Consider the following 23297-nt stretch of genomic DNA (forward strand, 5'->3'; position numbering starts at 1 on the left):
TTTCTTCGCCCTTGACAAATTGGATTTTTAGGAATGGGAAGGTCGCCTGGACCATTGTGTGCTAGCCATTCAGAGGCCTCGATTATGCAGGGGGCTGAGGGAACCACTCCATGTGACCCTCTCGGGTAGGACTCTGCAGCTGCTTCGCAGCGCAACTCTCTCACCAAACTACGCGCCCTTGCGCTGGCGGTGCCAAAAGGCTCCCGCCCCAATTGAAAAGGCGCAGTGCATGCCCGCCCGCGTCACTCCGCGGGCGGAGGACGCACGTCGGGGCGCGGCTCCCTGGCTAGCGCGTAGCTCCAGCTCTGTCACTCGCGCCCTTCCGAGGACCTGGCGCACCCGAGCGCCTGCCCGGGGGCGGCGGCAACAATGCACGGAGCCGCCAGAGCTCCAGCCACCAGCGTGAGTGCCGACTGCTGCATCCCGGCCGGCTTGCGCCTCGGACCGGTGCCTGGTACCTTCAAGCTGGGCAAGTACCTGTCAGACCGCAGGGAGCCCGGGCCCAAGAAAAAGGTATTGACCATTCAGACCTCCGCCCACTGCTGTTCGCCTCTCAGTGCCCTGACCCGGGAAAGGGCTAGAGAGAGAAAGTGGAGGAAGGGAGTGATTGAGTCGTTACCTGCTAATTCTGCCGGGTGGAAGGGGACTCCTGTTATTCTGAGCAAGTAGCCTCTTTAACTGTGAGAGCTGGACGGGTCGGGTTGAGAGGAGAGGATGTGGCCGAGAGGGGACAGCCCTGGGTGGGGTGCACTGAGGGCTGTAGGTGCCGGGACCATTCGCGGCTTGTGTTTTCCCCCGCGCTCTCGGGTCTCCTCAGAACCCAGAAGCCCACCCCCGCACCCTGACCTCAGCTCTCTCTGCAAAAGCACCCTCTTTCTGGGGGTGTAGGGCATCGAGAACCTTTCTTCCCTTCTGCCCTTCAATATGTTAATTTGAGGCCTAATTTCGCCTTAAAATAATTTACTTTTTTTTCCCTAAACAAAAAAAATCTTTGGGAGGCTCTCAGTTCCCAGAATCTCCTCAGATATATATTTTTTCCCCTTGCCGATGTCGGCTTGTGGGTTTGGGGCATATGGAGAGAGGATGAGCAAGGTGCTGGCTCTGACGCGGGCTCCAAGGTCGAGGGGCGCCCATCCGCGCGGGGCACAGGATCAGAGCGCCTACAGCGGGGCTGTGAGAGTTCAGAGTCCCAACCGGCAGGCGCCAGGGCCAAACCACTAGCTTTGACTCCCACACCCCACACACCGTTGCGACCCCTGATCAGGGAGACTTAAAGCACTTGCCCGCTTTGGGGGTGTCCCAGGAGCCAAAGGTCGGCAAACAGCGACCAGGAAATGAAGGCAGAAGTCAGGGGTAGAAGGAAGGGCTTTGGCTTCCTTGGCTTTATAGCTTGCTTTGCTTGGAGATTTCTAGTAAGAAAAAGCTCCGGTGTCCAGCCAGCGGGACTTGTACCTCGCTCCTCCTGCAATCACGCCCCCCCCCCCCCCCGCCCCACTATAGTCTAAAGCAGGGTTTGGTGCCCACCGCGCATTCCTCTTTAAACGCTTTTTAATTGCTTTTAAATGGCCTGCCAGCTGCGGGCAAGCTTTTCCCCGCTTGGGCTTTGTTCTGAGACTTTCGCTGCAAGGCTCACAGGCACCTAGGTGCGATGCACACAGAATAGAGGAGGCATGAGATAATTTTTTTGTTTGTTTGTTTGTAGGGGGACGCTCTGGGTCCTGGGACTGACCTAGAAACGTCTCTAACCTGGTGTTAGGGCTGCTCTCAGAACTGCCAGTGGGAGAGCTGGGGTAGTGTGTGGGGAACAACTTGGTACAAGATGTGCTTAAGCACTAAGGGAGGATGTTCTCAACATCCCTCCCCCCTCCCCGTGTTGCCAAGGTGGGGCGCAGGAAAGTGGTGGTACTGTTAGCATAGGTAGACTTTCCTCTTTCTCCCTCCCCCAAGCAAGGTCCTAAGGAATTCTCCTCCTTCCAGTAGCCCCTAGTGGTCTGGCCAAACCAAAAACAACCACTTTCCTGTGTTGGGTGGGGGTGGAGGATAAACTTTCTGTCTGGGTTGTGGGCCTGGCCAAGGTGCGGGGAGAACGACCACTGCTTGTGTTGCAGGTGCGCATGGTGAGAGGGGAGCTGGTGGACGAGTCGGGGGGCTCCCCTCTGGAGTGGATAGGGTTAATCCGGGCAGCCAGAAACTCCCAGGAACAGACTCTGGAAGCTATTGCAGACTTACCCGGAGGACAGGTACTGCGGGCTTCTCTCCACATCCCCTAGTCCCCACCACCAATTCAATCTACCTAACCATCCCTGCGGTGGCCAACAATATTAAGAGCAAAGTGCTTTAGCTAGACGTCTCATTTAAATGTCTTGACAACCCTATAAGGTAGATACTATTGTTTTTCTGTTTGAAGGGTGAGGGAAGTGAAGTTCAGAGAGCTCCAGTAGCTTCTCCAGGGTCACACAGCATCAGAATCGGGATTTGAACCTTTCTTCTCAGTTGCTTTTTGACCAATTACCCAGGAAATGACAGAGAACTGTTCCATTCCTTGCGTCCCAGATCTTCTACCGAGCATTGCGAGACGTCCAGCCAGGGGAGGAGCTGACAGTGTGGTATTCTAACTCCTTGGCTCAGTGGTTCGACATCCCCACCACGGCGACTCCGACTCACGATGAGAAAGGTACCCACTCCAAAAGCGTGGATGGTAAAATGGAATTCACATTCCCTGTATTTCAAGGCAAAGAGGAGAGGTCGCCACTACCTCCTTAAAATCAACCATAAACGATAACAGTGATAGTAATCTGGCTCACAATGGCAGGGGAAAAAGTACGCATTATGAACTCAATGGGGCCATCCTTTTTCTGATGCCTATTCAAAGAGACCATTATTTACTCAATTAAGATAAAAAAAATTAGGCGCGGTAGTTCATGCCTGTAATCCTAGACTTTGGGAGGCTGAGGTAGGAGGATCACTTGAGGCTAGGAGCTTGAGACCAGCCTGGGCAACATAGTGAGACCTCTGTCTCTACACCAAAAAAATAATTAGCCAGGTGTGGTGGTACATGCCTGTAGTCTTAGCTACTCAGGATGTTGAGAAAAGAGGATCACTTGAGCCCAGGAGGTCAAGGCTCCAGTGAGCTGTAATGTTACCACTGCATGCCAGCCTGGGTGACAAGTGAGACCCTGTCTCAAAAAATAAATAAATAAATAAATAAATAATAAAAAAGGAGCCTTAAATTGTTGTTATAGCAATTACATCGTGAGTTCCACAGAATATAACTCAAACCTGGAATGCTTTTACAAAGTCCAAGGACATTTCTTCTCCACTGGCTTTCCAGGAGAACAGTGCATTTCTACAGCATTTTAGAAGTATTACGGTACTTACAGCTGGTCAGTTGGCAGGTACTGAGACCCTTCCATTTAAGTGGCATTTATTCATTTCCCTTTGCCTACTTAAATTGAATCTGGGATTTATCCCAGTTTCTTCTCAGATTTATTTGATCCCTTCAAAGCCAAGAGCGGATTTATGCAAATTAAGGTGCAGTAACTAAACAGAAAAACATTTTTAAACCTACCCTTGAACACTGAAGAACACTTCCTGTGGAAAGAAGTCTAGGAGGTGCTAGAATAGTTAAGGTCTTGGAGACTTCCTTTTCACATACAAAGCTACCATGGCTTTTTTTCCATGACAATGGTCTGTAATTTCTCCTAAAGACACATTTATTATTTAACATCAAAATAATGAATGCTGTGAAATATTCGAACATGCTGTCTTCCTGGATTGCGTGCTCAATCACATCCCTTTAGAAATAGGTTTAGAGAAATTAATACAAGTATGTGAATTAGGAAACACTTCATGAATAAGACAGAATGAAGTTTATTCAAAACAATGAGTCACTTTAAAGTATCATCGTTTTCTGCAAGTTAATTGTTTATTTTGCATGTATAGTATTCAAATTATCCTAAGATAGTTTGTTCCTTGCATTACATTATATTACATTCTCTTGTCAACTTCTTCCAGTAAAAAGAGACGTATAATAAAAGCCGAATAGTGGAGAACTCTCGAATCTGCCACTACAGAATTTGGAGGACCACTAACCTTGAGGAGCCAGCCATTTCTACACAGAACACCCTTTCTTAGGTAGTTCCAAATAGTACAAAAGCAACTGGAATAGTGGTCCTTGTGTTTTCCTTTCAGCCAATTGAGCTTATAAACATCATATGGTAACAGATGTCAAAATAAACACCTTTTTTTTTTTTTTTTTTTTTTTTTCTGGAGGTGAGAAGGCATGGGTGATTTTGAACCCTGACTTCCCCATCTTGGAGAAGTCTGAACTCTTGACTACCTTAGAGTTACATGAAGAGGAGGCAGTCACTTGTTAAATGTGTTTGGTACTCTTGGCATGATTTGGATCTGAGAGTCTGGAGAACATGTCAGTTGGTTAGGATAACTGAAAAAAAAGTATATATTAAATGTATGCTGCTTAAAGCTTGGAAAGAGGAAGAAATAAATATGGATGGCTGCTATTCTCCTAATTCTAGCTAACTTCAGTGGGTTTCAATTTCGTCTTAAGGTGGAGGAAAATACTGCCCCTTCATGTTAAGAAAAAAAGTGTATGTGGCTTTGCATTAAGCTGAGTCATTCTGCGGCAGACTCGGAAAACTCCCTCTTTCAAAAGGGGTGATGAGAGACAGAAAGGCTCTGAAGTTAGAAGGAAGGTTATTTAAGACAACATACCCACCAAGAGAACCCAGGAGGTCTATTCTTTCTTTTTTTCAAGATTTCTTTTACATGAATGTTCAGTACAAAGTAACAGAATACTGAAATGGTTTTATCTAAGACTTCTATAAACAATTAGGATAGGGTCTCATAGGGAAATACTACTCTCCCATTTTTCTTTCTGCTCTCCTTGGAATATAGTGCTTATCACTTGAGTTTTCACAGGTGTTTCACAGGGGTGGGGGTGGGAGCTACTTGTGTTATGCAAACCCAGAAGTTAATATACATAAAGGGAAGAAGATCTGGAATTTTCCCCTATTGTTATTTCTGTAGTAATATTTCAGAAGTTTGAGCTGCTTGTATATGCAGAGGGGGAATTTAACTTTCCTGTTAAATTTTATGAGACTGATTTATATTTTGGATATTTCCTTGCGGTTCAACTAACTTCTTTCTCACAGACATCTTTCCCTTCAGTATTATCAATCAACCACGTTTTAAAAGAAACCCAACTGCAAGATCATTTCTCTCTACAGCAGTAATACGACCCTTTTAAGTGGAAATTAACTTCTAGTATGTGATCATATATGTGTCTCTTGGTTGTGTTCACAAACTCGGGCGAAATGAAAAAACTAATGCTAATAATACTAAACACAAAAAAAGATTTGACACCAAACACATATGTAGTGCCTGGTAGAGAATTCTGCACTTATTAAAAGCTGAGTATCTATATTTATTTATCGATCTATATCATTTATATATATTCATATAATAAAAAACTAATATATTTTCTCCAAAGACTTTACTAAGCTTGGATTTGTGCAGCTATCTAGGAGTTAATTAATTACCAAGTGGCAGACAAGACAATGCAACATCATCCTTCTTAGATTATCATCATTCTTTATAGAGTATCATGGCATAAGATTTTTTTCTTTTCTCCCAGCAAATTAAATGGGGTTAAAGAGGAAATAAAGATACAAATAATTTTTGAAGAATGGCAAATCATAGTCCTTATGTGGTCCTTCAGTTGGTCACGCTCCAGGAAAACCTCAGGCAAAGTGTTTAAGGCTGGAAGGGGGTGGAATGGGTGGGTAGGGGACACAAAAGACATTGTTCTATGAAAAGGAATGATTACATATGGCCTCTACATACAGGATATTGTCTCGCCTGGTAATGAGGCGCTCACGACCATTAGATTGGTCTTTGTTCAGTTTATCCAAACTCCTTGACATACGCTACCTATTCTGCAAACGCCAACAGATGGGCCCAGACACTGCACAGCCTCAACACTTGATTTAAAGCAACAGCTGCTCTTTGCTCTTACCCGGCCAGCCTGCCTGAGTGCTGCCCTTCCAACGAAGATTTTGCTTGGAAGGCCTGGAGGAAGTCTTCGTTGGAAAGGTCCCATCACCTTTTTTGGCCTCTAAGTAGTCCCAGAGGATGGAGACACTGATAAGGATTGGCCATTTGGAGTTTTTCGGGGTCCTTGATACCGTAGGGCTACCGAACTTATATTTCGCCCTCTCCCGATACCGCTGGTCGAAACTTGGCCTTTGCCTTGGGTGCACTGGCGCTTTCTTTCTGTCTCGCTTGTTCGCCTCTCACCGGGTCGCTTTTCCATTCTTTTTTGCCCAGGGGAGGAGCGCTACATCTGCTGGTACTGCTGGAGGACGTTTAGATACCCCAACAGCCTTAAGGCACACCTGCGTTTCCACTGCGTGTTCAGCGGCGGTGGAGGCGGCGCCTTCCCGCACCACGAACACGCGGCTCGCCAAGGCGCCGTTCCAGCGGCTGATGGCCTCGGTCTCTCCCCGAAACCCTCCGCGTCCGATTTCGCCGCGCCTTCCCAGGCAGGAACTTTGCGACCCCACCCGCAGGGCCCGCCACCAGCTCAGGCCTGCGGTGCGCGGGAGGGCATCAAGCGCGAGGCCTCTTCCGCGCCCTCGGCCACCTCGCCGACCCCAGGCAAGTGGGGACAGCTCAAGAAAGGCAAGGAGCAGCTGGACCGTGCCTTGGACATGAGCGGGGCCGCCCGAGGACAAGGGCACTTCCTCGGCATCGTAGGCGGCTCCTCGGCGGGGGTCGGCAGCCTGGCCTTCTACCCCGGCGTACGCTCCGCTTTCAAGCCAGCCGGCCTAGCCAGGGCGGCGGCGGCCGCCCACGGCGACCCCTACCGGGAGGAGAGCGGCAGCAAGCAGGGGGCCGGCCTCACCTTGGGCAGGCTGCTGGGCGGGGGCCGGGCGTGCGGGCGCCCCGGCAGCGGGGAGAACTCGGCGGCGGGCGGCGCGGGTCACCACCATCACCACCACGCGCACCACCACCACCATCCGAAGTGCCTGCTCGCGGGGGACCCGCCGCCGCCACCGCCCCATGGCCTGCCGTGCTCTGGGGCCCTGCGCGGCTTCCCTCTGCTCTCAGTTCCCCCGGAAGAGGCGTCCGCCTTCAAGCACGTGGAGCGCGCCCCGCCCGCCTCCGCCGCGCTGCCAGGAGCGCGGTACGCGCAGCTGCCCCCCGCGCCCGGGCTGCCCCTCGAGCGCTGCGCGCTGCCGCCCCTCGACACGGGCGGTCTCAAAGCCTATCCAGGTGGTGAATGTAGTCACCTGCCTGCCGTCATGCCGGCCTTTACAGTCTACAACGGGGAGCTGCTCTACGGCTCACCGGCCACTACCGCTTATTACCCGCTCAAATTGCACTTCGGCGGGCTGCTGAAGTATCCGGAGTCCATCTCCTACTTCAGCGGGCCAGCAGCGGCCGCCCTAAGCCCCGCTGAGCTGGGCTCGCTGGCCAGCATCGACCGAGAGATCGCCATGCACAATCAGCAGCTGTCCGAGATGGCTGCCGGGAAGGGTCGCGGACGCCTGGACTCGGGGACGTTGCCACCGGCCGTCGCGGCGGCGGGAGGCACAGGGGGCGGCGGCAGCGGAGGCAGCGGCGCAGGTAAGCCCAAGACCGGCCACCTGTGCCTCTACTGCGGCAAGCTGTACTCGCGCAAGTATGGGCTCAAGATCCACATGCGGACGCACACGGGCTACAAGCCACTCAAGTGCAAAGTCTGTCTGCGGCCCTTCGGCGACCCCAGCAATCTCAACAAGCACATCCGGCTGCACGCCGAGGGCAACACGCCCTACCGCTGCGAGTTCTGCGGCAAGGTACTTGTGCGCCGCCGGGACCTGGAGCGACATGTCAAGTCCCGCCACCCTGGCCAGAGTCTGCTCGCCAAAGCGGGCGACGGCCCGGGTGCCGAGCCCGGCTATCCCCCGGAACCTGGGGATCCCAAGAGCGACGACAGTGACGTGGACGTCTGCTTCACAGACGACCAGAGCGACCCCGAGGCTGCGGGCGGCGGCGAGCGCGACTTGTAATAAGTCTTCCCGGGAAGGGGCGGGGCGAGGACAGAGGAATCGAGGGTCTATTCTCGCAGAAGAGGAACTCCTGGTGGTGGGAAGAGGGACCCAATGGACAAAACCGTTTTTGTTTTTGAGAGGGCGCCAGATTTGGAACAGTGAGAGGTCCCAGATCTGGTGCTGAAACTCAGAGCAACAGTTCAGAGGTGGCGTAAATCCGGCCACCTGGACAGCTCGAGGGCGACCAGGACCTCCGTACCCCGGGCCTCTGGACTTCTTGGATGAGCTCACCCTGAACCGCCCAGGCGGTCTGCTCTTGGTGTTCAGGATCACATCAATGCGAACGTCACAGCGCCCTCGAGGGCGCAGATTTTAACTGCCACGTATTTTTAAGTTGTACTTTTCTGTGGAGGAAATTGTGCCTTTTGAAACGAAGTTTTGTGTGTGTATTTTACATTAGCATTTCATTTCTTAGGCAAAACACTAGTCACAATTGGGTAGATGTGACATCCATATACTGATTTCCATTTTATCTGTTCTCATGTCAAAGACTACGCCTTGCCCTATTGAATATAGTGGTAGCAGGTGTACAAATTGGTCAAGTTGCAATTATTTATGAGAGAATAATGATAAATGTAAAATATCTAAAGCATGAATCTAAGAGCACGCAATATATAATTTTAAAGAAAATATTCTATTTGGTAGAATACAAATGTGGTGTGTGTTGTTTTATAATGACTGCTGTACAGTGGATATAGTATTTTGGTTTTGGTTCCAGCTTGTGCAATCTTTAAGAAAAATAAAGATACAAACGAGAGTTTGTTCACTTAGTGATTTCAGCAGATATTTTAAACAAGTAGTTTAATTTGAAAACAATTTGCGAGGAGACTGCATAATAAAATAAATCATTGGAGACTTGAATACTTTGACTATTCATAAAATAATGTTAAGCAGTGTTGTATTATAAGAGGGAAGTATGCCATTTTCAATATGTGCATTTTACAGGCTCCCAAACATCAGGCAAAAGAATTGTTTCCTAAAACCATTGTTAATCATGCTAAATGTTTTCATGTTTACTGAAAGAAGTTCATGACCTTCAAGTAGAAAAACCCCACATATTGTTAAAGTATGGAACAGTAGAATCACTATTTCTTGTTGTGTTCCATTTTGACAGAACTTTCCTTGGGAAGCAAAAAAGGAAACTTGCTCAGTGTCTTTTATGAGTCATATATTTTATTAATTCAACAAATACTAAAGGAGGGTCTGTTTTGTTGGAAGTGCTGATCTATTTACTTTACTCATAAGTTTCTTTTTCCCATGTCCTTCTTCCAGTGGTCTTCTGCTGTCAGTATTGGTCCTATCTTACAGAAAAGAAAGCATATTTTTTAAGGTCACGGGGATGCCCATAATTAGAACAGCAAAATTAGAAGCAATGACTATATTTACTGGTTTTTAAAAAAACGCTAGTTAATGGGCAGATATCATAAAGAATATAATTTTGTTGACTAAAATTGGAAAGCACCCATCTTCATCCCCATATACACTCTGGGGAGGATTTCACTGTGGAAAGTAGAGGCTCAGTTAACCCCTTAGCTAAGGGCAGGTACCTGAAGGGCCCATGTCCACAGCACTTTTTCAGAGATCAGTTTGAAGATTCTGGTGAGTCACCCAAGGGTCTGGATGTGGTGCTGATAATTTAACTCAGTTAAAAATGCCCTTTATTTTCTGAATCCTGAATGATTTGCAAGTCTTCACCTTGTCTTCCTGTTGGCAACACTGCCTTAGTCGCTTCGCCTGGTGGCTGGCAGGAACATGTTCTGGCACATCACAGCAGGGGGGCATGGGTAGGGGAGGGCATGCGATTTCTGTTGGTGGTGATCTGCAAGATTTCTTCTATGAGAAAATGTATGCTAGGAATTATAGGTTTTTAGTGGCAGCTGACCAGAAAATGTTTTGCTTTGTAAAAGAAAGCTTTGTAAAAGAGAGAGAGAGAGAGAGAGAGAGAGAGAGAGAAGTATCAACATGAAAATATGGTGACAAAGATACCATCATTTTTTGAGGACCTATACTGTGCCAGGTTCTTATGCTACTTTCAGCTCTTTCCATTCCATAGAAGAGGACCATTGACTTGCCCCACCAGGTTCACAGTTCGTCACACAGAACTAGAAGTGAATTCAAGCATCTGCCTGCTAAATCGGCTCCAAGAGCCCAGAGCTTCTTGCTGTCTGTTTAGTATTGTGGTCCTGCCCTTTGAAGCAATGATTGCTTCAAACCAAATCCACCACTATAGAAGAATATTGGAAAAGCTTTTCTGAAATCAGAGCATGTGAGTTCTCAAGGAAAGTGAGAAAGGCTGCCCAGATTTGAAACATGGGAAACATTTTATCAGCTATAACAGTATTGCCCCAGTCTCCCGTTTTCTGGCTCAGTACCAACTCCTGTAACTTCTGAAAATAGCTCATAAAAATAAATTGAAAATAAGCCGGTGGCAGTGGCTCATGTCTGTAGTTTCAGCAACTCAGGAGGCTGAGGCAGAAGGCTAGCTTAAGCCCAGGAATTCAAGGCTGTGGTGTGCTATGATCATGTCTGTGAATAACCACTGCACTCCAGCCTGGGCAACATAGCGAGGCCCCATCTCAAAAAATAAAATTAGTTTGGTTAAAGGATATACATTTAGAATTTAATAAAACAAAGGACCCAATATTCTGTTTCCCCTTTGTGAACTGGTATCTTCTAGACGTTGTTAAAATAGATTCCAATACGAAAAAATTGAACAAAGAGTCTCTTAATCAAAAGTCATGTGTAATTCTCCATAGGTTGCCTCAAATAACTCATATATTTGTTCATGTCTGTGCATACTATCATACTTAATGCCATTATTAATTTTAATGACAAAGTCATATCAGTGATATACAAGCAGGAACAATAGTATTGTTTGTGTTAAGTGCCTCAGTTGAATTAGTGTTTCTCAGATTACTTCTTTCTGTCTCCTATCCCCTTCTCTCTTCTCCCTGTCACCCACCATTCAACTCTTCTTATCTTGGTGACCACAACTAACTTTGAGCGTTATGCTAACGCCACTGGAGGTTTCTGGGATTCTAACTGAATATTTTGTACCAATTTTTTTTTTTTTTTTTAAAAGATAGGAGGCGTATTCATTTTCTTTAGAACTGAAAGACTCTAGATTGCTTGAACCTAGTTCGGTTGGGCATTAAACTGTTTTGTTAATCTAAATACCTCAGACAGACCTGGGTTCTAGTCCCGCCTCTGTCACTTACTAGCTTTGCATCTTGGGCCGTTTTCTCTATTGCCTCAATTTCCTCACTTGTAAAACAGGGCGAAATAAGCAATAGGATAGTTGTGAACATCAAATGAGTTAACGCAGGCCAGCAGCTTAGATCACACCTGACGCATAGTGAGCTATCAAACGATATATATATTTTTGAAAACCCTAAACTCTAGCAACTCTTTGTGTTTTCATTTGGAAGATATCAACCTAAGGAGATAAGGGTTGACAACCTTGTATAACACTAGCATCTTTTTGCAGAACACTCTCCTTGGTTTACTTCTAACCCCCAACTCGCATCAGCTTCAGTAAATAAAGGCTTTCCATCCTTTTGCTAAGGAGAGACTTCTTTCAGAAGTCTTCCTTCTCAGGCCATCTTTCCATTTTAAGCTGAGACAACGGTTCAAATGGTTCGTAGCGGTCAACTGCGTGGTAAAAAGAATTCTCGTTTGTTTTCACTAAATTTTGAAAAGCTTGGCTGGGCATCGAGGGATGAGCTTAAGCAGAAGAACGCAGCGGAGGTGAGCGCGTGTGCATGTCTTCCTGAGCCAAGCATAAGCTGCAACTCCGCATGATTCTACTCTGGGGAAAGTATATTTAATATCTAGACTCTGAGGGAAGGACGGGAGTGGCTAGAACTACCGTTTGGCGGAGTTACAGGAGTAGTGATGACACTGCTGGTGGGGTCCTAGAGCCGAGAGGGCGGTGATTGGTTGAGCCGCGTTACTCCGAGCGCTCCCATTGGTGCATTCCTTGGAGCCAGGGTTGCTATTGGTGGCGAGTTGGCCACAGCGAAAGAACCCCGGGCCCCGCGACGGCCTCGCCGTTTGGGCTAGTGCGGCGGCGGCCAGGCGGAGCTGGAGATGAGAGTGAGAGCAGCATCCTGTGGCGCGGCGCCCCCTGGGCTCACAGCCTCGCGCTCTCTGGGCTTACAGCCTCGCGCTTCCTGGGAACAGGGTTTTCTGGGGTCTGGTTGGGGCAGAGGTGCGGGAGTCTTGCCCCGCTTAGGTGGACGGTCCAGGCGTCCTGCTGGAGAGAAGGACCGGGGAAGACCCGCGGTGCCCGGCAGGAGGACGGGAGAGTTTCAGGCCTAACGGGTCCTTGTGGAAACTGCCCGACCCCGCTGTGGAGGGGAGCTGCGGCACCCGCGCGGTGCGCTCTCGCCATCTGCCGCCTTCCCAACGGGAAGAGGGCAGAGGCGCTGGCGCCAACGCGAGGTCAAGAGTGACCCTTGGCCACCCAGGTGTGAGTTGTGAAGAGAAGGACTCAACAGACGGCGGGGCCAACGTGTTTAGTTCCAGAAGGAGCGTGGCGCTCGCTCTGGGCTCGGAGGCCTCCCTACAAAAGATGAAAGGAGGGCTTCTGTCATCTGCGACTGTAGTTTAATTCAAATTAAGCCGTTGTACCACAGACAACTTGTTAATGCCTTTAGCTTGCAAACCCTCCAAGAGTCCTTCAAAAAGGGACCGAAAGTGGGTAGACTACACGTGTACATGTAACTCCTCTGAAGACACTAACTTTGTTTCAAGTACATTTTAATTATTTAAAGTTTAACGTTTCATGTAAATGGCCAATAAAGACAAATCTTGAGTTCATTAAAGAATATAAAAGTCATAGATTTTTTGGTAATTTGAGTTAAACAGATTAAGAGAAATGTTTAGAAGTAGAGCGAGGAAACTATTAAAAATAAAATAAATATCCAAACGTCATGAGCGTTCTCTACTTTTTTCTATCCATATATACTTTTGCATAATTTGATATTGCAAGAAATGGCTATAAATACGAATTTTCTATTCTTAATGCTGGTAGTGCAGCAGTTTTCCTGGAAGTTACTTTAAGTAGAGAATGATTTAAAATCCAGCGTTTCATGGCAAGTTGTATTTGAGTGGGAGACACTTAAATCTAGTGATTTGAGTAGAAAGCCTTAGGTGGAAATGTCTTATGTGACAGGAGATATGGTGAAGATAGATGCAATAGCAGATGGCTTTACATAAGAACATAGCGAAGGTCAAAGATTGTTTTTAATCTATGTTAAATTCCTGGGGAAAAAAAAAAAGGCAGAAAGATAAGATTCTATACTTGACACTGAGCAGTTGATTCCTGAATTGTCACCTTAAGGGAAATGGAGACGTGACCAGGTCAGATTCAAGCTCTCTTGAGGGCATTGGACTGTAGCAGCACACATGTGTGAGCAACAAAATGCTTTCAGGTATGCTAAAAGTCAATCCAATGAGAAACAAGTCAACGTAGCATGTCGCATTTTATAAGCTGATTTGTGATTTTTCAGAAAGCATGAGAAAGAAATGCCTTAGCAACCAAGAGGATGTAGAGAAAAGAAAATATGTCAGAGGGTTTATGGGATAGGCTTTCGGAATTATTTAAAGCTAACATGCTGAAATGTGATCTCAGGGTACTGGCGTTGCCATCTATAGGTGTTTGTATATATTCTATGCCCTACATTGGTTTCTAAATCAATTTGTATATTATTGTCTTGAATTAGTAGTTTGAGACTTCATGATATTTATATGGGCGGATATTCTCCTCATAAAGTGGAAAAAAATAGCTTTGCCTCAAGGTTTCCTTGACAGCACTCATTTAATTGAATCTTCATGATCTCATTTAATCTTTATAACAATCTATTTTATAGATAAGGGAAATGGGGCTTGTTTCAATACCAAGCTATAAGTATTCCTAAGATTCATTCCTAAGTCTACCGTCTCCACTCCACAGCCTCATTCTCAACATACTATTAATGTATGTCCTCTTGTTCTATTTATTTATTTAGGGCTCTGTTGTTGTTTGTTTGTTTTTGAGATGGGTTCTCAGTATGTTGCCTAGGCTGGTATGGAACTCCTGCGCTTGAGCCATCCTCTGGTCTCAGCCTCCTGAGTAGCTGAGATTACTAGGCACATGATACGACACCCAGCCATACGACCTCTTTAGAACAGTGTCACCTGATGAAAGAAGTTTGCAGAAATTCAATTTGAATCCTTTGTAACTAGATCCAGTGAATGTTTTATAGGGTGATGATAAGGTGAACTGAAAGATAAGTGGGTTTCCAGGCTTTTTTAGCTGAAACCAGAGTTAAGTTAGAGACCATCTTTGGCTTGTTATGTATTTGAAGTCGTTTGAATTCTGGTAAATCCCTGCAAGGCTGTGTCCAATCTAGTCTAGGCTTACTTGGTTGTGTTAAACAAAAAGATGTGTATAAGGATAGATCTAAAATGGCCCACCTGTGATCCTGAGGACCCTGGGAAGGAAGGTGTAATAGTTTGATTCTGTTGAGAATTTCAGGACTATGGTGCACAGCCAGAGAATCACCAAATTTCCAAGTCAGTACTTTAAAAAGTTCCCAGTTTCTTAGTATCCCATGGTATTGGAGATCATTTGTGGTGTGATTTATCCAACGTTCAAACTCTTTTTCACATGTAGCAGGCTGTATTCCTGGAAATCTGGGCCAGGCAGGGGGCAGAGGTGGGGCTGGGGTGGTCTGAAGCTGCTCTATTGATGACAGAGCTGAGAGTGATCAGAAAGAGGGAAATACAAGGGCAAACTCAAAACAGAATGCTAGGCACATTGTCATCAGGAAAAAGCCAGGCTGAGGGAGAATCTCTGCAGACACAAGGTTGCAGAATGGAGCCAAACTTGAATAAGATGGTTGAGATGCTCAGGTGTGGTGGTTCATGCCCATAATTCCAGCACTTTGGAAGGCCAAAGCAGAAAGATCACTTTGAGGCCAGGAGTTCAAGACCAACCTTGGCAACATAATGAGACTCCTGTATCTACCAAAAAAAAAAAAAAAAAAAAAAAAAAGGTTGGTTTTGCATTCTAAATAAGAAATATATTCACATTTTCAAAGACCAAAACTGTCTAAATAGGTATCTATCTAGGAGTCTTAATCCAATCTCATTTCTGTGCACTTCTGTCGACTCAGGTAGTCACCACGGGTAGATGTACCATGAAGCTCACTGTCATGAAATCCTTATATAAGACCGTGATATGGTCTGGCTGTGTTCCTATCCAAATCTCAACTTGAATTGTGTCTCCCAGAATTCCCAAGTGCTGTAGGTGGGACCCAGGGGGAGGTAATTGAATCATGGGGGCCAGTTTTTCCCATGCTATTCTCATGATACTGAATAAGTTTCAAGAGAGCTGATGGTTTATCAGGGGTTTCTGCTTTTGCTTCTTCCTCATTTTCTCTCTTGCTGCTGCCATGGTAAGAAGTGCCTTTTGCCTCCCGCCATGATTCTGAGGCCTCCTCAGCAACGTGGAACTGTAAGTCCAATTAAATCTTTTTTTTCTTCCCAGTCTCAGTTATCAGCAGCATGAAAATGGACTAATACAGAACTGTACCTAATTCTGTGTTTTATTTCTTAAAGTAGGTCACCCAAATTCTATGAATTTCAAAACCAAAAAATCTGGATCTATACTTGTAATCACTTATTTTAGTTTCTTGTATACATCTAATTTTCTTTTTATAAATACAAATATCCAAGAATGAATATATTTTTATTTTCTTCCCTGTCTTAAATATTTAATATTCACTCTTCTGTATCCTGCTTTTTATTCAAATTAATATACTCTGGAGAAATTTTCCATGATAATTCAAGGGAGAGCCTCCTCAGTTTTTTTTCTTTTATTGCTACATAATACTGTATTGTGTAGAGGTAGAAAGATAGATTTAACCAGTTCTCCTGTTGATGACATTTGGGTTGTTTTCAATCTTTTATTACCTTAAAGACACTTCAATGAATAACTTGTGTTAGGTTATTTTGTAGGTGGGGTGCAGGTGTATTTCAGAAGGTGTTACCACTTTGATTGCAGTGAGGAAAGAGCTATTGAGGACACTGAGCTGGCCAGGATAGTGTCAGAATCAGACCAGCCTCTGGGAGAAGGATGACTGGCTGACTGTTCAACTGGTCCTTCTCTCCATAGTTGGAAAACTCAGAGTTACCTTTAGCTCTTGATAATACTCTGTACATAGGGAGACAACAATGGGGCCTCCACCCATTCTTTTGTTCTCTTCAGAATTTGGCAAAGAATCCTTGGGAGGCCTTAGCTATAGAACTTTACTCCACACCTAGCAATATAGAAGTCCTAATGTTGGGCTCACATGGGAAAAGAGTATGTTCTCATGCACATGCATTTGAACTTTTAAAGTTTTTTCCTGTGAACACTATCACCAAATTTTGATTTCCCAATGATGCATATTATTTAAAAATACCTCATGTAAAACCATCTTTGGGATTATGATTCAGACTTGTAACTGGATGACTGGAGCCTGGGCCTATGGTAAGTGGCAGGTACTGAGCACAACCCACACCAGCTGTAGAATAGTGACAAGCACTCCAGTAGGGAAACAAATGAATGCAAATGAGATGTACTTGGCCATGGAACAAAGATGAAAATGACATTCACTTGTAAATGAGTTTTCTGTGTTTGATGTAAACAGAATGACATGTATTTTGCAGGAAACCTCTATGACCTTTGGACAGTTGTTGAATTCATTACATGGAGCTGCACATGTTTCTGACATTTCATCATTATTAATGTATCTCATGATCTAACAGTCTCTAGGTTTTTAATTTATTTAGAAGCATTTCCACAATTTTCTGTCCTAGGAGATGATCTTAGAGTTAAGGTGAGATGCTTATCATTGAAAGATTAAATGCCCTGGAACAAAACTTGAATCTGACACTTTGCTCTTGGATAAGGAAACAGCTGATCTGACAGAATTCAAGAGCAAGAGGAAGACGATCAACTGCTCAGATTTGCCATTTATAGCTAACCATGGTTCCCAGCCTAACCATTTGCTCAAACATTAGATTTAGATTATTGCTATGTGGCTTTGCTTTCTGAGCCTTGTACATCTTTTGACCCCATTTAAAATCTTCCCTTTTCTCTATAGCCTTCCCTGACTGTCCCGGCCCAATACTTTAATACATACATTAGAAATAGTAGATATTCAACAAATATTTGAGAATTAGTTGATTAAACACCTTTATTTCTTATTCTGAACATTGATGAAGCACTGAGGACCCACTACATGCCAGGCACAGCACTGGCTGGGGACATATGGATGATTAAGATGGTCTCAAGCCAGGTGCGGTGGCTCACGCCTGTAATCCCAGCACTTCGGGAGGACAAGATGGGCTGATCCATTGAACTCAGGAGTTTTAGACCAACCTGGCAAGACCCCATCTTTATCAAAAATAGAAAAAGTTAGTTGGGCATGGTTGTGTGTGCCTGTGGTGCCAGCTACTCAGGAGGCTGAGGTGGGAGCATTTCTTCAGCCCAGGAGGTGGAGGTCACACTCTAGCCTGGGTGACAGAGTGAGACCCTGTCTAAAAACAAAACAAAACACAAAACAAAACAAAACAAAACAGAAAGATTGTCTCATGCTCATCATGGTCTAGTGGAGGAGGCAAACATAAGAACAGAAATTGATAACACAATGTGGTGGGTGTAGTAATGGAGATGAAGACAGAGGAAGGGTACCTCCTGAGTCAGAGAGAGAAAGGTGAGGGCAGGGAAGGAGTTATATGGGAAAAGGCTTCCTAGAGGATGCAACACCTGAGCTGAGTCTTAAACAAAATGGATAAGAGTCATGTAGGTCATGGTTAAAGGAGAAGGAAGGACATTTCCAAGAGACAGAATAGCATGAGCATAGTGAGTGGGGAAGCAGCGTGAATGTATTTGAGGAATTCCAGGCATTGCAGTGTTGCTATGGGGCAGAATGGCAAAGAGGCAGTATTGCTGAGAGATGAGGATCCACCTGTGAGGAAGTGTGATGCAGTGGTTAAGAGAGTATGTGGGTTTTGGAGTTCAGTAGAGCTGAGTTTGCATCCTGTCTCTGCATCTTTCTAGCTGTGAGAACTTGGTGAAACTACTTAGCCTCTATATGCTTCAGTTTACTCATCTGTAAAATGGGAACAACAATGGCATTGTATTTAAAACATTCTTATGAGGGGTAATTGAAGTAATGTTTGCAAAGTGCTTAACTCAGGTAAACATTAAAAGCATGTTGGCTAATTGTTACTGAGAGACTGGAGAGTTGTGGGGCAGGGTGCGAGGGGATGAGGGGACATAAAGGGAGGGACTCTGGAAGGTTAAAGTTGGCACTAATGGCAGTTTTGCATTGCAAAAGGACTATTTTGGAGACAGGGAGACTAGTTAGAAGGCAGTTAAATTCAGCATTTCAGGTGACAGATGATGAGGGATAGTGGTAACAGGGATGGAGAGGAGAGGATAGAGTTAAATATTTAGGAGGTAACATTGATGGGATTTTGTTACTGTGTGGAGGAATGTGAGAAAGAGTAAGGAGTCTAGCATATTAATGACAAGACAGGTATAATATTCTCAGTAGTTTTGAACTGTGTTGATCACTATTGGCAAATGCACTGTAGGTCAAGATGATCTTAGAGGTGTTTGGTTTTGTTGGGAAATAAAACCTTAAAAAGAAATTAAAAGACCAATATATTTAAATGTATAGACAACAAAAGTTTATATTATCCCTCCATACAAACAAAACAAAACTAAAGTGAAATAATGATAATACAGCCTAAGAAAAATAATAGCCTTGCCAAGAATAGAAGGTAATAGTGATATGTAAATAGTTCACTAAAATTTATGAGAAGGCATCATGATTCCAATAGATAAATAGCAAATTATAAGAATTAACCATTTTAATTATACTTTCAAATTCTGGCTCTCTAAGGTCAGCCAGCTAGGTTTCATGTTCAAATATCATTGTCAAGTACTTCCTGTGATTTTGTTTGAAAAAAAAATTCTGAGGCTGAGTGCAGTGGCTCACGCCTGTAATCCTAGTACTTTGGGAGGATCACATGAGGTCAGGAGTTCAAGACCAGCCTGACCGACATGGCAAAACCCTGTCTCTACTAAAAATACAAAAATTAGCCAGGCATGGTGGCACGTGTCTGTAGTCCCAGCTACTTGGGAGGCTGAGGCGGGAGAATAGCTTGAACCAGGAGGCAGAAGTTGCAGTGAGCCGAGATCACACCATTGCATTCCAGCCTGGGTGACAGAGCAAGAAAAAAAAAATCCTCTCAAAAAAAAAAAAAAAAATCCTGAATAAGCTTAAAAAAAATTAACCAAGTTGCCAATAAACAAAGATGTAAACATCCTTATATATAAAAATTTGATAAAAATATAAGAAAATGCTAGTAATGGTCTGAAATTGACACACACATTTTGCTGATGTCACTAAAACCATTTGTCCAGCAATGTAGAAAACTTTTGCCAGGGACATATATATACATATATTTTTTGTTTGCTGTGAAATTATAGTACTGTGGTCATGGAAGAAAATGTTCTTGAGGCACACTACACTATTAAAGGATAATATGTCAGAATGACTAAGATGTACTTTAAAAGATTTCAGCAAAGAAAAAACACTGCTCAAGGAAGTAAGAGAGGACACAAACAAATGGAAAAACATTCTATGCTCATGGATAGGAACAATCAATATCGTGAAAATGGCCATACTGCCCAAAGTAATTTATAGATTCAATGCTATCCCCATCAAGCTATCATTGACTTTCTTCACAGAATTAGAAAAAACTACTCTAAATTTCATATGGAACGGAAAAAGAGTCCGTGTAGCCAAGACAATCCTAAGCAAAAAACAAAGCTGTAAGTATGATGCTACTTGACTTCAAACTATACTACAAGCCTACAGTAACCAAAACAACATGGTACTGGTACCAAAACAGATATATAGACCAATGGAACAGAACAAAGGCCTCAGAAATAATGCCGCACATCTACAACCATCTGATGTTTGACAAACCTGACAAAAAAGCAATGGAGAAAGGATTTCCTATTTAATAAATGGCATTGGGAAAACTGGCTAGCCATACGCAGAAAACTGAAACTGGATCCCTTCCTTACACCTTATACAAAAATTAACTCAAGATGGATTAAAGACTTAAATGTAAGACCTAAAACCATAAAAACCCTAGAAGAAAACCTAGGTAATACCATTCAGGACATAGGCATGGGCAGAGACTTCATGACTAAAACACAAAAAGCAATGGCAAGAAAAGTCAAAATTGACAAATGGGATCTAATTAAACTAAAGAGCTTCTGCACAGCAAAAGAAACTACCATCAGAGTGAATGGGCAACCTACAGAACGGGAGAAAATGTTTACAATGTATCCATCTGAAAAAGGGCTAATATCCAGAATCTACAAAGAACTTAAACAAATTTACAAGAAAAAAACAAACAACCCCATCAAAAAGTGGGCAAAGGATATGAACAGACACTTCTCAAAAGAAGACATTTATGTGATCAACAAACATATTAAAAATAGTTCATCATCACTGGTCATTAGAGAAATGCAAATCAAAACCACAATGACATATCATCTCATGCCATGTAGAATGGCGATCATTAAAAAGTCAGGAAGCAACAGATGCTGGAGAGGATGTGGAGAAATAGAAATGTTTTTACACTGTTGGTGGGAGTGTAAACTAGTTCAACCATTGTGGAAGACAGTGTGGCGATTCCTCAAGGATCTAGAACCAGAAATACCATTTGACCCAGCAATCCCATTACTGGGTATATACCCAAAAGATTATAAATCATTCTACTATAAAGACACATGCACACGTATGTTTATTACAGCACTGTTCACAATAGCAAAGACTTGAAACCAACCCAAATCCCCTTCAGTGATAGACTGGATAAAGAAAATGTGGTACACAGACACTATGGAATACTATGTAGTCATAAAAAGGATGAGTTCCTTCCCTTTGCAGGGACATGGATGAAGCTGGAAACCATCATCTTCAGCAAACTAACACAGGAACAGAAAACCAAACACTGCATATCCTCACTCCTAAGTGGGAGTTGAACAATGAGAACACATGGACACAGGGAGGGGAGCATCACACACTGGGGTCTGTTGGGGGTTGGGGGCTAGGGGAGGGATAGCATTAGAAGAAATACCTAATGTAGATGATGGATTGATGGGTGCAGCAAACTACCATGGCACGTGTATACCTATGTAACAAACCTGCATGTTCTGCACAGGTATCCCAGAACTTAAGGTATAATAATAATAAAAGCAAAAAAAATTGTTAATAATTGTCCGGAGCTGCGTGCCCCGGCCATAGCAAATAATAATTAATGATTAAATGCCCGAGCTCTATTCCTTTCCACCTTCTACCTCCTCCCTAGATTTGTTGTTTCTCTTTTGTATCAATACCTCATAATAGATGGCGCTCTTCCTGCTTCTTCTTCTTCCCTTGTTTCCCCACCCCCCCCCCCACGGCCTCGAAAATTGTTACTTTGTAGCACAGGCACCATCCCGTGCCCGGGAAAATTACCAACTGACTGCGCAGGTGCAACATGACCTTCGACCAGAGAAACCAATACCTACTTGGTCACGCCCTCTGCGATGAGATCATCTCCGCCTCTGGCCCAACCCCTTCCCCTCCAAGTGTATATAAGGCACTGCATTACCGCCATTAAACGAGACTTGATCAGAGCACTGTCTTGTCTCCATTTCTCGTGTCTCTTGTCCCCCAAATTCCCACTCCCTCCTCCAGGGCCTGCTTCGACGATCCCGCGGGCCGGGATACGTGGCGCCCAAACAGGGACCTGGAAACGAGGGACTCTGTGAGGAAGAGGACGCCAAAGGACGGTCGACCGCTAATAAAGACAAAAGGAGTCAAATTCTTCCGATCACCGCGGGAACCTGCCGCGTCTGAATCGAAGGTAAGTGACGCGTCTGAAATGGGACAAGAATTAAGCCAACATCAAATATATGTAGAACAATTAAAAGAGGCTTTAAAGATACGAGGAGTAAAGGTTAAAGGCAATGATTTGTTTAAATTTTTTGATTTTGTAAAAGACACTTGCCCTTGGTTCCCACAGGAAGGAACTATTGATATTAAAAGATGGCATAGAGTAGGGGATTGTCTTCAGGACTATTATAATACTTTTGGGCCAGGAAAAATTCCTGTGACCGCCTTCTCTTATTGGAACCTCATTAGAGATTTAATAGATAAGAAGGAGGCCGATCCGCAAGTCATGGCTGTGGTCGCTCAGACAGAGCATATTTTAAAGGTTAGCTCCCGCTCTAACCTCGCAAAGCCTCCGCAAGATACGGAGGAGGATCTCATTTCCCTCGAAAGTGATCATGAGGAAATTAAGTCTCCTTCTGTAACAGATAAAGAAATGCCACACGAAAACAAACCAAAAAAATACCCAATTTTACAGATGCTTCAAAAGGAGGAGGAAATTAATAAGCCTAATCAATTGGACATAAATTGGGATGATTTAGAGGAAGAGGCAGCTAAATATCACAACCCTAATTTGCCTCCCTTTACTTCATACCCACCCCCATATAATAAGACGCATAATGAGGCTTCTGCGCCTATTGTTATGGCAGCAATAGATCCCAAAGAAGAATTAAAGCAAAAGATTGCTCAACTAGAAGAGCAAATTAAACTTGAAGAGTTACATCAATCATTGATAATTAGGCTCCAAAAGCTAAAAACAGGAAATGAAAAAATACCCAACTCAGACGCTATGGAGGGTTCCTTGCGCCCACTTCAGCGGCCTGGACAACATGTTCCGAGAGGGGGGTTAGTTGCTAGCCGACATAGAGAAGACTCCTCCCCCAAAGACGTTTTTTTTTTCGGTCACTGAAACCATAGATGAACAGGGACAGGCTTGGAGGCATCATACTGGATTTGATTTTACTATTATAAAAGAGTTAAAGACTGCTGCCTCTCAGTATGGGGCTACTGCTCCATATACTCTTGCTATAGTGGAATCTGTAGCTGATAATTGGCTCACTCCTACAGACTGGAATACCTTAGTTAGGGCAGTCCTTTCTGGGGGAGACCACTTAATTTGGAAGTCAGAGTTCTTTGAAAATTGTAGAGATACAGCTAAAAGAAATCAACAGGCAGGAAACGGTTGGGA

The 23297-nt window shown here is 44.5% G+C and overlaps 2 protein-coding genes across 2 annotated transcripts in view; one reads left to right on the forward strand and one right to left on the reverse strand.

Annotated features, from left to right (window-relative positions):
* CCNC (cyclin C) overlaps positions 1-23297 on the reverse strand; it is a 165886-nt gene that overhangs the window by 65797 nt on the left and 76792 nt on the right. The window lies entirely within an intron of this gene.
* On the forward strand, positions 168-9005 carry PRDM13 (PR/SET domain 13). Its single transcript, XM_050786599.1, has 4 exons — positions 168-513; positions 2109-2240; positions 2554-2674; positions 6346-9005. Exons 1-4 carry the CDS (start codon positions 370-372, stop codon positions 8070-8072), a joined length of 2124 nt encoding a protein of 707 aa, XP_050642556.1. The 5' UTR covers positions 168-369; the 3' UTR covers positions 8073-9005.

The sequence above is a fragment of the Macaca thibetana genome, chromosome 4 (assembly GCF_024542745.1).
Source record: "Macaca thibetana thibetana isolate TM-01 chromosome 4, ASM2454274v1, whole genome shotgun sequence".
Classification (NCBI taxonomy): domain Eukaryota; kingdom Metazoa; phylum Chordata; class Mammalia; order Primates; family Cercopithecidae; genus Macaca; species Macaca thibetana.